Genomic DNA, 15,283 nt, shown 5'->3' on the forward strand with positions numbered 1-15,283 from the left:
AAACCAAATAGTAGCCCCGATCCTATGGGAAGATTTGCTCCCACTGGGAAGGCGAACGCTTTCCTCTCGGTGTTAAAATTCAGACTGCTTTGCAGTTGCATTTGCCACTTATATTTTTATTCCCCACCACCTCCGATCAGGTTTTCAGAGCAGGGCTTTAATGAATCACAGAAGGGCTCTCTCAGTTCCATAATTCAATATGGTAACAGTGACTCATAGAGTTCAGAGTATATGTGGGAGGCAACAGTTTGCTTCCTAAATCGATGCAAGAATTACTGTGTCTAAAAGCAACATCTAGATCTCTGTCTTTCTCCCCTCTTTTTTTTACCCCCCTTGTGCAGTTTTGCACCCGTTTATTGTGCCACATTTCATAGCGGGGATGCAAGGGCCTTTTGTTTCGGGTTGTACGGGGGAGGGGAGAGGAGAAAATAGGTGTGCTGTGGTAAATCCCCTGCACCCACCTCTTCCTTTGTAGTCTCAGGCAGTGCCAAAGAAATGGAGAGTTCCTCTATTCTCCTACCCAAGACTTCATACACATGGTGGAGCCCTGAGCAGGTAGCTGGCAGCTCACTGCCCTCCAAGAAGATCCTGGTAGAGAAAGGCAGGGAGGAGTTTCTGGGACATGCTACGCTCTGACTTTGCCACCCAGTCCCTCCCTGGGAGACCATTGCAAACTGCTATGGTTATAGCAGCTCCTCCATTACTCTGATCTCTGCCCTGGGCTGAGCAGAGTATCCAGGGACTGTAATCCAGCCCTTTGAGCTCTGGCGCTTCCCTCTACAGCAGGCAGGAATTGGATGGAGCGAAGTACGTGGCCTCATGGTTGCCGCGTTGATCAGACAATGCAAAAGCGTGAAGGGAAGTAGCTCAGCTTGGTGCCTTTCTGTGACTACTGAGTGAATCATGGGCTCGGGTTGAATTGTGGTTACAAACTTTGGTGACAGTGTGATTTATGGTTTTGCACAGAAATGAAATAATTTGCATGTGGCATCTTACTCAACAGCCTGAATTTTTGAATTGCTCCTTGTTTCCTTTTACTTGCCAACCCTGGATGGATAGCCAGAACCAGTCCTCATTGTAAGAAAATAAAGGGAGGATGCAGGGCACAGGGGGTTAAATTTTCTGGGAAATGCCGGTATGTGGGCACCAACCAGGCCTTGCATCAGATGAATGAACTTGTGAGGAGTACAGGGTTGATTGCCTGACACATTGCACTGAAGCAAGGAGTAAGGTGACCCATTTTTGCTTAGCTGAACTGACTCATTCAGCTTCATCTGACAGCCCACATCCCACGGTAACCGTACTGCTTGCTAACGCTTTCCACCGGAGGTTATTGGGATCCCGTAGTCTAAGGATCAGAGAGGCTAACCCTTTTCCCTTCTCTTCCCCCACGAATAATAAATACTCAAATGTTCTTGACTCAGCACAGTATTTTCCTTTCTGCCTGCAGTGTCGCACTTAAAGAGAGGGTCCTTGAGTCCCCCTAGCAACAGTGGAAGGTCAGTGAACATAAATGTGTAATTTTTGGTAATCTCAAACAACAGGGTTTGTACTGGAAAGGGCACTCAGCTTTGATTTTATGCTGCATTGCTGAGTGGCAACATGGTTCAGTAGACAAGAGGACCTGGGTGCTGTTTCAGCTAGCCTTCGGGGTGACCTTGAGCAAATCTCTTCCATGCCTCAGTTCAGCCTGGTTATCTGTACCGGCCGTTGAGACTGTGAGTTCTTTGGGGCAGGGACTGTCTCTCGCTACATGTCTGCATAATGGCCGGCAAAACGGGACTGTGGTCTATGTGGAGTTATCTTACTGCTGCCAGAATGACAATGGATTTTTTCAGCAAGCGTCTGTATTTGTGGAAAGTGAAACTCGCTCCTGGGCACCAGGGACAGTGCCCCTGAAATAGGCTGTAAGGGGATACATAGGTCTTTTTCTGACCCTCCATATAGGTTGGATTTCACCCAAAAGGCGAAACCTCTAATCACTTTGTTCCAGACCTTTTGCCCTGCATTTTGAGGTCTCCAGGTCAGTTCCTGGCATTGGCCAAGTTGTTGGCCATCACATTTACTTGCTGCGACAGTGAGGGCCGAGGTAATAATACATATATTTATCTTGACTTTTATTGTTTCAGGTGAATATGGCACTGATGGGGAAGACCTCTGATGGGACCCTCAATAGCTCCAGACCAGACCAGTGGCATACAGCTTTTCCTCAGAAGGATGAAATCATCACCAGCTTAGTATCTGCCTTAGATTCAATGGTAAGTGAAGTTAGCTGAAAAAGAGGTCATCCTCCCACTTGCCTGCTTATAGCACTTACAGATGAGTAAGGAACTGTTCCTGGTTCAGGATAACGTAGAAAGATGGAATGGGCTGAAATTGGATGATACGTGCTGGAGCCATCCCCAGTGGACCATGGTGACCAGAAAGGAAACCAAATAATTTCCCCAAACAAATTGGACCTGTTTAGTTTCAAGTGAGTGTTAACAATTATATTAACAGCAATCAGAGAGGGTTTGATGCTGTCTGCCTTCATGAGAGAAGATCAAGGTGTGAGAGCTTCATCCCTGCCATGAAACCATTCTGCCATCCAGCAGCTCATTTTACATTAGGTTAATTGGGTCAAATGAAAGCTGGATTTGGGGGGGAGGGTATCGAGTTCATCACAATCTACTCTGCTCCGGTAAAGCACGTCATGCCATTTGAACTGTGAAATGAAAATCACATCCCTGTACTGACAGTCATAAAGGATCATAAAGTCAGCTAAAGTTAATCTCAAATGTGTATTGTTTTCCTATTAATATTTATGTTTGTATCAACGGATTGTATTTTTCTTGTTGTTTTACCACTGTTACTGTGAGTTTTTATACAACAAGGAAACAATGGCTTTTATCTCTGAGAACAAAGAAAATAACTTTCATATCTTTTGACGTAAAATTCCCAGTAGAGATCTTACATCAGTCAGCCTCACTTACATAAACAAGATAACTGTCTGGATAAGTCTCCTGGACCAGAGATAATCTTATTTCTGACTGTGAATGTGATCAGGAAGGGAAAGAATGCGAGTACATGTGTGTGTATGAGTGTCAGCATGCACAGGAAAATGTAATGAACTAAATATCTCTCCCATATAAATCCCTTTCTTACGAGATAGACGTACATAAGTATATACCTCACTTCTGGAAATTTAGAGCCCTGTTCAGGCACAGTACCCTAGTGCTAAAGCACTCCAAACCAGTAGTCACTTTTGAAAATCCTGGCCATTTACACACTTTTCACAGCAGTAATGCTAAAAACACCACCTACAAAAAAGTTCTTCTCCACAGAATGCAATTACAATAAGGTGCAGAAAGTGGAGGAGGCTAATGGGGGGAAACTGCATCCTCTCCTCCTCCTACATATATGTGCACACACGGTTTCTGCCATTCCTGTAGTTATACAATCTGCATATTTGAGCTATAAGAGGCAGGTATGCGGTTCAGGTGAAGGTGAGCTAACAGGGCAAATACGTATTCTGCTGTTTTCCATTTTTAGTTCAACTGTTGTTCTTCTAAGAAACAGTTTCCACGTAACTAAGCTAGGGTGATCTAATGCAGAAGTTCGCAACCACTGGGCCACAAAGGTTTGACTGCTGGGTCATGGCATGAGCTTCAACCTGCCTGCTTTGGCTCAGACCCCCATCTGTCCACCCAGGCAAGTGGCTTCTGCCACTGGTAGTCGCATGCAGGGTTAAAGCTGGGTGGCGGGACAGCGCTGGGAGAGAGGCAGCTGGCTCTGTGTGCCCCAACCCACCCCTAGCACCATGGCCATGCCCGGCGAGGCACTGCCTGTGCAGCAGGTACCAGGGCCCACGCTGAGCCAGGCAGGACTCCCCAGCCCCACCTCCAGCTGGGATGCAGGTGGGGAAATGCCCAGGGCAGAGGGCGGGGAGGTGGCTCTGCTGCTTGCTCCTAGGGAAGGCAGCAGAGCCCCCTCTTCCCGGCAACCCCGGCTGGGTCCCCCCCCCGGGCAACTACCTGTGCAGCCCCCTCCCCTGCAGGGTCCTCTGGTACCCGCAGCTCTGGTGTCCCAACCTGATCCGATCATTGCAACCCCCTACCCCTGTAAAAATTAAATTTAAATATGCGAATTAAATGTAATATGTAAATTAGATTGTTTCTATCCCAAGTCCACCAAAATTCTTTGAGTGAGTTTGCCGGTCCGCAGTTTAAAAAAGGTTGGGAACCACTGATGTAATGACAAGGCCATCCTGGAAGTGCTGCATCTGTCCTTTAGTGGGGCATATCACAATTATCTTGCAGACTCCTGTGCATTTGAAGTCTTCTGTGCTGTTGGTCTTCTTTTAAGTAGAATGAAGGTCTTCTCCAGAGAACTGGTGAAAGCGCCTCCTCTAGAGGCATTTAAAAGTACAGCAGAAAGTGGGGTTGTGACTAGGAACTTGGGAGATTTGGGTTCAGTCCCTGGTTCTGCCACAAACTGTCCTATGGGACTTTGGGCAAGTCACTTAGCTTTGGACTCAGAAAGCTATTTACCAGTAGGTGCCTCTGTCTGATGTGAGCACCCAGACTCTTATTGATTTCAGTGGGAGATAAAGCATCAAGGAGGAGGTAGGTATCCGGATGCCTTTGTGGATTTGACCCTTAGTTCCTATTTGCTTCAGTTCTGTAAAATGGGTATAGCAGTCTCTTGCATCTGTGTCCGTTTAAATTGTAAACCCTTGAGAGCAGTTTCTTGTTGTGTGTTTGTCTAGCAGCAAGCATAATGTGAGTCTGGTTTCAAATGGGACTTCTAGGCACCACAGAAATGCATATGAAGATGATGATAAATATTTTTGGTAACAATGAATGAAACAAGAAAATCTGAGAGATCTTTTCCATCCCTTTATTGGCTTGACTAAATACTGGTACACAAGAAAAATCACTTGACCAGTGAGGTCTTTGATCCCGAACACGCACAATATTTGATCACTAGAGTAAAATTTTCTGCAGGTCCAATTGTATGAGAGTTGATGAAAAATTTTGTTATTTTTCATAGGAATGTTTAGCATTTTTTAACTGCTATGAATAGCTCACTTTTTAACACAAGTTGGAACAAAAAACATTCCTGGTAAATATCTGCAGTAATCGGTGCTAATTTTTTTTTTTGAACTCTCCGAACTGAAAATTTTTATTGAAAGTTTGCTGTCAGAACAATTCCAACTTCAGGATTTTCCCTGGAGAAAATAAAACATTTTGACCAAAAAAGAAATGTTTGCTTTGATGGAAAGGACATTTTACATTTTAAAAAAAAAAGAAAAGAAAATCCATTTGGCTATATTTAACAAGCTATTATAGAACACAAACAACTTATTAAATATGCATGAAAGTGACAGATGACAATGTGAAAAAATATGACGATTTACACTGGTGCTGTACTAACCAAATGCTCTTCCCTTCTCTGCAGTGTTCAGCACTTTCCAAACTAAATGCCGAAGTAGCCTGCATTGCTGTTCATGATGAAAGTACCTTTGTTGTTGGCACAGAGAAGGGGCGAATCTTTATGAACTCCAGGAAAGAGCTGCAAACAGATTTTCAGAAGTTCTGCCGTAAGTATTCTCCTGCACTGTGTTAGAATCCAAGCATGCGGCTGTTTCCATCTTATGGAAATCTGCAAAATGTTTAATCTGTGGTGGGGAGGCGCATTTCAAGGGCCTTCAAATGCGTTCAGATTGAAGTTTTACTTGCATTGAGGCATAAGTGGGCCTTAGTATAAGGGTGAATGTGTTCTTTAGTTAAGGGTGTTTGAATTGCACTGGAACAGACAACTTGTGTTCACTGTATTCCCCAACACGACCTTCAGTTTCATTCAAATAACGATGCGCAGAATGGGCCAGCGTCTTGAGTGGAATGGATCTGGGATCAGGGGGCGCATTTTTGAGTTTCTCGTTCCTTGTCCCAGAGGCTCAGCAGGACACTAGTGTCAACAAGGGAAAACCCCAGCAGCAGATGGAAAATCTGATGAACAGCACAGGAGATATCCACTCCTCCACTCGTCTTCTGTAGCTGTACTTACTGTGTCAATGTCCAGCGCATCCTTGTAAACCTCTGTACCAGGTGAAGGGACTAAATGGATATTGGGAAAAGTGGTAGGACCCTGCCAGACCCAGCCACAAGGGTCTTCCCCTCAGAAGGTCATTTGAATTATAGCTTCTGCTAGAGAAAATCATTGTGCCTAGCAGGAACCAGGAAACAGTCCTGATAAGAGAGCAAACTTAAGGATATAGGCCACAAAAGGGCATGTTTCTTTTCAGTTCCATGATACCATGGTCAGAAAGAGCTACCCTGACTTGGGGTCTAGAGGCTAAAGGAAAGGCAGTCCCATCTGCAGGTGTTTCTTCCTATGGGATCAAGCTGACAATAAAATGTATACCTTGAACGTACAGGTTCTAGTTCTGTTTCAGCAAGTCCCACAAGCCTCCACCTTATTCACCTGTCTTTTCCAACAGCCTTTTTCAGTGGTGCAGAAACCATAGGTAGCAGTTACTTAGTAAGGACAAGCAAGTAATCCTGTGGCCCATTCCTCCCTGCAACCCTCCCACAGTCTCAGGCCACTTTCCCTTCCCAGCCCCCTTATGAGCTTCAGAGAATTGTTTCTCTTTCCTCCTTCCAGCAAGTTAAGGGAAAACCCAGCCATAAGCCGTGGCCCTAAAGATCTGCCAGGTTTAGGTGAGAGAGATCACCGATTGTCTACCAAATTCTCTGTTTGTTATACTCAGCTCAGACAGAGTGGTAGGAATAGGCATAAGGAAAGAGCTTGGCAGCTGTGTTTTTTATGAGGTTAGGAGTTTTGTAGTTAGGAGCACAAATTTATTCCTTGAGATTTATAGGATGGTGGCCATCAAGGCAGAAAGGTCCATCTGAAAAACCCTGCATTTAATGGCAGTGTTAGTTGAGCCCTGGGCATCACACTGAGCTTCCAGGAGGGGGCATTCTTTGTGTGCTGGCATGTGAAGTGTCTCGCTCCTGTAAAGAAGTGAGAGCAGAGTTATACTCCATCAGTATTATCTCATCTTCTCTGTACCCACCCAGAATTTTCTTCACTGCTAGTCACATCCCATCAGTGCCGGATCGGTGGACATGTCTCAAGTAAGAGGGGAAAATTTCTCTTATCTGTCAATTTCTTTTTTCTGAGATTGCACTATCACTGATCCAGACCCATCCTCGGTTTTGGGTTTGGGATATTGTCTGCTCTAATCAGACTAAATCATACATAATGCTTAGCACTGCATGCCTGGCTAATTAAGTTAACAGTTTCAGAGTTTATGTCATGATCGGTGTTTTGGCTTTTGGAGGGCTCTGGCACGCAGGAAGTGAGCAAGCCTCTAACAAAGGGCAGCTCGTGACTGACAGCCTGTCTGCCTCTGCGCACTGCAGGGAAGGGACCCAGCCTATCAGTGCCAGATCAGTGGATTTGCAGTCTCTTAGAAAATAAATTGACAGGTAGGAGACATTATCCCTTTCTCTTGCAATCCCAGAGAGAAGATGAAATTGCACTGCGCCACTGTGCATTGCACCCCGGTGTAGGAGCAAGGTCAAAGCCTTCTCTTCTCCAGCCGGTGAAGCAGTGTTGCCACCTCATCATCTCCCCACACCCTTTTCTCTTTCCCATGCCGTTTCCTGAAGGAGCCTCGTAGCTGATGTTCTCGTATGCCTGCTCTGTCCTTTGGCCAGCAGGTGAAATGCTGTAGCAGACAATGAAGGTGCAAGTGCTGTGGAGAGGAGGCGACTGCAAGAATGAACAGGTGGTCCCTGCCCTCCTGCTAGGAAGCGCCCCTGCTATGTAACCTTCACTCTCATTGCTATGGGCCCTAGATCCCAGCTCTGCACTCAGGCCAGTGCTGTGCTCTCACTATCCCTTTGCAAGCGCAAGGGGAAAAACGTTGGTAGGAAGAAGAGTTTACCCGTGCTGCCTAATCCTGGACTCTGGGTAGTAAATAACCTCAAGCGAGCAAGCTACTGTGGAGCTGTCGCTCTGAATGATGCCTTCCTTTTCATGCAAGAAAGCAGGCCCTGCAGGTTGGTAGGTTGCTTTGAGGACACGCTTCACTGCATCATTCACTCTCCCTGGAGCTGCCAGAAGGTGGCACCGCCCATGCTTCATGTTCCAAGCCAAGACGAAAGAGCAGTCAAGCCCCAGGCACTCAGTAGCTCTTGATGCATCTTTGTGCTACTGCCCTTCTCCAGTTCTCACATTGTAAAGCTGTAGTGTGCCATCAGCCTCAGTTTCCTGCTTTTGATACGCGAGTGCTGGATGCTCTGCTTCCAGTGGGCCGTAAGGCAAGGAGGGGCTTGAGGTGTTAAATCCATTCCCCTCACCAGATGACAGTCCCTGAACTCAAGCATTGCGTCTTCATGGAGCCAGATGCTTGAATCAGGGAGTAGACTTCATGGGTCTAGAAGGCGTTTCTGTGCTGCACTGCAGCCAGGATGGTGCGAGGAGAATACAGGAATTCAGGCACAAACGGAAAGCAGCCTTTTGTGTGTGTGTGCTGACTGCAGTATATATGACAGCCATGCATATGACTGCAATACATATTAGGTGGAAAACATAAGCAGCCTCTGTATGCATGCGCATGTTTGGTGCTGATGGGAACCATATTTGTGGATAATCCATTGGAGAAACCGCTCAAGAACAGTTCATTCTAGTAAAAATATTAGTCCTGTACAATTGCCAGGGCCAGCTTCTGCTTGGATTATTTGCTGCTTATGTTCTAGCCATACCAGTAAGACTTGCTTGGGGTCTAATTTAACTTGTGCACTTGGCTTTGTAGAAGGCTTTGTATGTCGGTGCACTCATCTGCTACCCCCTTTCTTTTTTCATTGTGGGGAGGCTAAAATTTGTTTCACTCATTCACTTGTTCACTTATTGTGATTGAAGAAAACCACTTTTGGTCATGATCCATCTCAATTCATTTAATGTTGCAACTGAGCTTTCTACTTGGCACAAGGTGTTTAGCGAGAGGTTTCTAGATTTGCAGAAGTTCACATCTTGTTTGCACCATGTATGTGGACAAATTCTGTATACTGTATGTGGAAGATAAGAGGCAATGAGAGAAGGTATGCTATGCAAGGAATGGCATAGTCTATAATAGGAAGCTAACTGTTACATATTAAAAAATCACCTGTGGTCATTCTGTAGCTCTAGCCTGTCTGTCTGCCCAGCTATCCAAATAGCCTGGTGTTGGATCAAAGCTAAATCTACTCAACAGAGGCCACTAAGGCACAGGACATTAAAGCCAAACTCTTTTCCCATGGATTGAATTCCCTTTGTCACACGAAAAGGACCATAACACTGTGGTGCAAAATATGTTTTCACAATGGAGTTCTGAGGGAATGCCTGGTACTCAAGAGGCAGATGAAATCTGATAAGTCCGTCTTGAATTACAAATGGCCAAGGCTTCACTCCTCTACAGAAAGCTCTTCCAAGTGGCAGGTGTTGTAAAGCATCCCTGAAAATGCTTCTGATTTATAGTGTAGTTGCCCCTTTCAAAAGGATCTAAAGTAATCTAAATCAGACACCAGTGAATGATAGGAGAAACCTCTTATCTGCTGAACAGCATTTCTCTGCATGCACAGACCTCACTTCAACACACATTTTTATCTGAAACTCCTAGCACAGCCCTTCCTGACATGCCAAGGGAACTTGACAATTATAAAGATTGATGTTAATAGAAGAGACTTTGGGGTCTTGGTGAAAGGTGGGGAACCTTATAGGGGTGTGAGTTCAGCACCGCTTCTTGGCCCTTGTAAAAGGTTCAGAAAACTGATGAGAACATTTTCCCCACAGCAGCATGGAGCAAGTTAGAGCATCATGTAGTAGGAATGGGTGTCTCGAGGAAAGTCTCGGGATAATGAAGGGCTAGAGCCGGATAGACCTTCAAGAGTGTGGCAGCCAGCTCAGGTCTCTTCCTTAGCCTCCTGTCTTTGCCTTTCAGGATTCCATGCTGTTCTCTGTCCTGCTGATTGCAGATTAAGTTTTTTCATTCCTACATTTTTATAATTTGATCTGTAAGTAGCTCTTTGGCTATCATGAACGGCTTTACTAACATAGGGGCTAGACCTTGCCCAGGTGTCTTTAACCTCCCAGGAGATGCTTGGCACCACCTGGCCCTGAGGCCCCGTTTTGCACTAATATCAGACACCCAGATTTCCCTTCTCTACTCACCACAGTGTAGAAACAGCTCAAAGTAAAGGCACAGTAGTTTGAGAATTGCAAATTGCATACACTAGTGGCAATGGGGAGTAATAGGTGGAATTAATTGCATGCACAACTAGTGAATCAGGCACATGGATAACACCCCCTGGATGATCCTTATCTTGTGGGGATGCAGATGTGGAGCTTTGCACTGCATTTAGCATCTGGAAGGGGATCCATATACACCACTGAAAGGAGGAAGACGTGGAAGCAGCTCACTTTTCTTTCTCGGTCAAATAGTGATGCTGGTCAGTGCCTTCTATAGCAGAGTTAATGAGCTTCAGAAGAAGCTGTCCCTGCCCCCTTGCCCACAAGCTGGCTGAAGGGAATGATTTGGCAATGCAGGGTTTCATGCACAGCATTTTAAGGTTTAGAAAAACTCTTTCTTTGCCTCCCCTTTCAGCACAAAGAAATGAAAAGCTTTGTAGGAGGGAGTCTCGCTACTGTCTCCAGCTCCTTGAGCTACATCCAGAGCCGGCCTAAGCAGGTGTAACGCCACTGAAATCAGTTGAACATGGAAAAAACCCTGATTAGAGCCTGTTTACTCTCCCTTTCAGCATCTGCTGTCTGCCACAGTGTGACACAGGATGCTGGGCAAGATGGATCTATGGTTTGACCCAGTAAAAGTCTATTCTTATGTTAGCCACCAGGCAACCTATATTTTTGGAGCTTTGTTGACTCCAGAGATAATTGTAAAACGTGGGTGGGGGGAAAAAAGAAACTGCCTGCTTTAAAACCCCTTCCTGTGCATTTGGATTGGACTTAAGAATAGGCCTTGCCCATCCTGATTTACAGTCAATGTGTGGGCAACCAAACAACCCCGGATCCATGTACTGCATCTCAGTCTGTCAGCCGCCTTGTGTTAGACGTTCCTCCGGCAGATTAAAAACTGCAGTGAGCATAACGGGAACAGTAGAAAAGACTCTGAAATCTCCTCAGCAGCCCAAGCCAGATCCTGAAGTGGAACGTGGAAACCCAGCATGGATCCTGCGCTTGCTTTTGATGGTGCAGCTGTTGGCTTGGAGTTGGGGCTGGGAGCCATTGCTCCGTTTGAGGTCACTGACACCAGCTTAGAAAGGAAAGAAGGAGCTGTGGTGGGGAGGGGGCAGCTGGATGAGCAGCTGGGGCATTTCACAGCAGTTAAGCAGGTGCGGCACTTGCCAACAAAGAAAGGGCAGTCTGTGCCTCAAAGAAAAAAACACCCGCTCAGGGTTGTGGCAAATGCTCACTCTGTCCAGGGAAGCAGAAGAGACCATGGTGGACCGTGCACACAAGCTAGCAGGAGCTGACACAAGGAGTGGCTCTTCCCATTCAGTTCACTGAGGTGCTTCATTTCTGCTGGATTGCTTTATAATTGTGCTACGCTTCTGCAGTGTTTTAAAGCTCAGCACAGCTTGATTGGAGAGATAACAGACAACTTGAGAGAGCTGTAAAATGCAGCTGGAAACATTAAAGTCTGTTCGAAGTTAACTTCATGAAAAGCTTTTCTTTCTTTTCTCTTTTTACTGTTTCAAAAAAAAAAAAAGTCTTGAACATCAAATGCTAAGGAAGACATGAAAAAGCAGTGCTGTCTTGTTGGCTTTCTCTCTCCCCACGTAGAGCTTCATGTTTTTTTCATTCTCTATTGTTTTAGTATCTTCTGAGAAAACATAAAATTAAATTTCTTTACCTACCAGCTTCATCTTCTTTTCCATTTGACAAGTATTGATTCCTTCCAGCATGTGTGCAGACATACATGTGCATGCATGCACTTGCTCACACACACTCACTCACGTTGTAATTCTAAGGGAGCAGAGACGTTGTAGCTTTCTTTTATGTTTCCTCTGTGTGCACACCAGCCTCGTGCATGACAGCACTGGGAAGTGCTGTGTACCATTATTGCTATTTATTATTTATATTACAGTAACACTTAGAAGCCTTGACTGAGGCTGGACACTGCACACATCCTTAATAAGAGATGTTTTTTTACACCCCAAAGAGTTTCAGACTTTATTTGATGAGACCTAAGACCAGGCTGGGTGAAAGGGAGTAAGGGCCTGAGGCACAGAGATGAAGTGATTTCCCCAAGGTTGCATTTGGATGCTGTGGCAGAGTTGGTCATGGTAGACACAGGTCTCTTAAGTCCTGTGCTAGTATTGTAACAACATGGATAGCATTTGTGTCTACAAGAGTCATCCTGCATTGGGTGAGGAGTGGATTAAATGATTTAAAATGTCGTTTCTGCTCTACCTTGCACTGGCAAAATTGTACCCATTTTTGAGGAACAGCATGCGTGGTGCTGACTGCTCCTGTAAAACCAGCCAGGTGGGAGACAGCAATAAGACCTCACAGTGGTTGTATTTTGCTAGATAAAATGCAACATGTATATTTTGTTTTCCTAATGTTCTTGTCACCAGAACAGTGCATTTAATAAAATTTATTTAGATGCAAATACAGTAAGGTACCCAGACCACCCTTGTAGGGCACTGACAGCCGCTTAGCCCCTCAGTCCACAACCAGACGTGCTATACCAAGAGTGGGCAATTATTTTGGCTGGAGGGCCACTTAATGAGTTTGAGTGAGTTGTTGAGGGCCACACGTACAAAATCTTTTAGAATATATTATTTTAACAAATTACAAATAAAAAAAATCATATAAACTAAAATTAAACACCTACTGTAACATTTGAATTTTATATCAAAAAATATTCTTGTCCCCATACGTTTTTTGACTAGTGTATATAGAGGCAATTGCATAATAGCTCAAAATAGTCTTATTCTTGTATATTGTGCCCGTGTGTGGGGTGGGGGGCTGTTTGTGTGCCAGGTCACAGGAGCTGGCCGGAGATGGGGGGAGGTGTGTGCAGCTTCCTGGCGGGGCTGTTCCTGGTGCGGCTGCAACCACCCAGGTATTCCTCCGCTCCCCCACCTCCATTGGCTCCTCCTTCTCTACCTCCTGCCTCTACTGCGCTGCTCTGGGCAGCGGGTAGCACAGGGAAGTGGCAGTGACTGTGGGGACGTGTGCCAGGCACCACACACCCAGCCAGATCAGCTGGAGGCTGCAGCCAGGTGACTCCTGCCCCAGCCCCTAGGCCTCCAGTTCCAGCCCCTGGCTGCATGCAGGTGGGTGCTAGTTGTGCCAGGTGGGCAGCAGCGTGGGTGGAAGGCAGCCTGGAGCTGGAGCCCCATGTACTGGGGCAGGAGACGCTTGGCGGCAGCTTTGCTCCAGCCTGGCTTGGAACGTGGGACCTGGCATGCGTCCTCACGGCTTCCCGGTCTTACCTGCTTCCCGGAGCAGTGCAGCCGGGGCAGGAGGAGGGGGAGCCACTGGAGTACTCGGGCAGCTGCAGCTGAACCGGGAGCAGCCACCAGGAAGCTGTGCACGCTGACCGGGGCTGGAGCCGGGGCAGGTGGGAGCAAGGAGCGAGCGGCGCTTGGCCCCACGCAGAGCTCCACAGGCTGGATACAGTGCATTGGTGGTCGCCAGATCCAATTGGCTGGCATGCCAGATCTGGCCCGCAGGCTGTATTTTGCCCACCCCTGCACTACACCCCTTATGTCAAAGCTGTGTCCGTGTTTCAGGTGGTTACCGGAGTCCTATATGGTCACTGAAACAAGGACGTTTCCAGCTCCTTGCCCCTTAGTCTTGAGCAACATTGGAAATCTCCCTCTGCAGTATTGTCCCCAGGACAGCTGGTATCAGCAGTGTTAGAGCACTAGCTTGATAAATGGATTGGCTTTCAACAACCTTTATCTCACTGTGTTGTCCAGACCGCCCTCATCTCCATCCCTACTTCCATAACAGCTATCATCTGTGGAGTTGCCCTGGGATCATTCATTAGCAGGGGGTTTCCCAAATCTCTGCCAGTGTAGACCCTGCCAGAGAGATTTAGTGTCCCCTAGTCCTCTGTCAAACGGTTGCTACAGGGCTTGTTTCATTTCTTTAAATGGCTTTGAGTCCCTTTATGAGCCCTATAAAAGATGTTGTATGATGCAGTTGTCTTCATGCTGGGCTTGATGGTCCAGTCCTACACTCCTTTGAGATCCTAAAGCAACCAGGCATCAGCTAAGGCCTTGAGTGTGAGGAATTTCCACTGGTTTAATTTAAATTGCTTTAAAAATTGGTAGAGTGAAATTGGTGTTTGCCAGATTTGTATTAGTTTGTAACAGTCTGCACTGATTTAACCCAGGGACATGCAATTTATTTGGCTGGAGGGCCGTTTAATGAGTTTTGGTGGGTGTTGAGGGCCGCAAGGATAGTCCCGCCCCCTGGTTGCCATCTTGGGACCAGAAGTCCTGCCCTTAACACCTGTCCTTGCTACTGAAAGTCCCTCCCTGTGCCCCCTGGAAGTATTCCTGTAGGGTGGGGAGGGTTGTCATCTTGGAACTAGAAGAACTCCTGTATGTGGTGTGGGGGGCATGTGGGGGGTGTGGCTGTGTGTGGGGGGCACTAGGGTATGCTGGGGGATGTGTGTATATATGGGGGGAGGGTTTGGGCATGTGGTGTTTGTGGGGTGTAGGGGGGTTTAAGGACCACCCCCATGGCGCACAGCCCTTCTCAGTGGCAGCAGCAGGCTGTGGGCGCTCAAAGTGCTTGTGGCCCACGCAAGGGCTGCTGCCCAGCAGCACGCGGCTTCGGCCAGCACTGCAGGTGGTGGCAAGAAGTGCAGCCGGGCCGGCCGGCTTCTGGCTGCACATGCAGCTCCTGGCACTTGTGTGCCACCGGGGAAAGCACTGCAATGAAGCCAGTAGCCTTTGTCTCTTCCTGCCGTGCAGGTCCCAGGACTTCTCCAGGAAGCAGGGCATGAGTTTTCCCTCCACTTCCAGCAGAGTCCCAGGACCTATACAGCAGGGAGTGGTGAAGGCAGCCAGCTCCATCGTGCGGGGCTTCCCCCAGTGGTGATTGAGTGCCAGGAGCTGCATGTGTGCTGTGTGGATGGTCATGTGATAGAGGCGGTCTGGCGTGCTGCGCTCCTTGCTACCATGTGCAGCACTGGCTGGAGCCACACACTGCCAGGTGACAGCACCTGCACAGACCATGAGTGCCCCGAGTGCCCACTGCCTGCTGCTGCTAC

The 15,283-nt window shown here is 47.0% G+C and overlaps 1 protein-coding gene across 9 annotated transcripts in view; it reads left to right on the forward strand.

The window, feature by feature from the left end:
• GTF2IRD1 (GTF2I repeat domain containing 1) overlaps window positions 1-15,283 on the forward strand; it is a 173,824-nt gene that overhangs the window by 75,324 nt on the left and 83,217 nt on the right. For 7 of the 9 annotated variants that reach the window (XM_090026610.1, XM_090026609.1, XM_090026612.1 and 4 more), the window contains exons 2-3: window positions 2,130-2,258; window positions 5,440-5,581. In XM_090026610.1, the coding sequence (XP_089882736.1) occupies window positions 2,130-2,258; window positions 5,440-5,581 (271 nt within the window). Of the gene's footprint in view, window positions 1-1,478; window positions 1,500-1,948; window positions 2,024-2,129; window positions 2,259-5,439; window positions 5,582-15,283 lie in introns of those variants that run through there. The other 2 variants (XM_090026618.1, XM_090026615.1) reach the window with 2 other exon arrangements.

This window comes from Crocodylus siamensis, chromosome 13 (assembly GCF_052110815.1).
Source record: "Crocodylus siamensis isolate JL-2025a chromosome 13, ASM5211081v1, whole genome shotgun sequence".
Classification (NCBI taxonomy): Eukaryota; Metazoa; Chordata; order Crocodylia; family Crocodylidae; genus Crocodylus; species Crocodylus siamensis.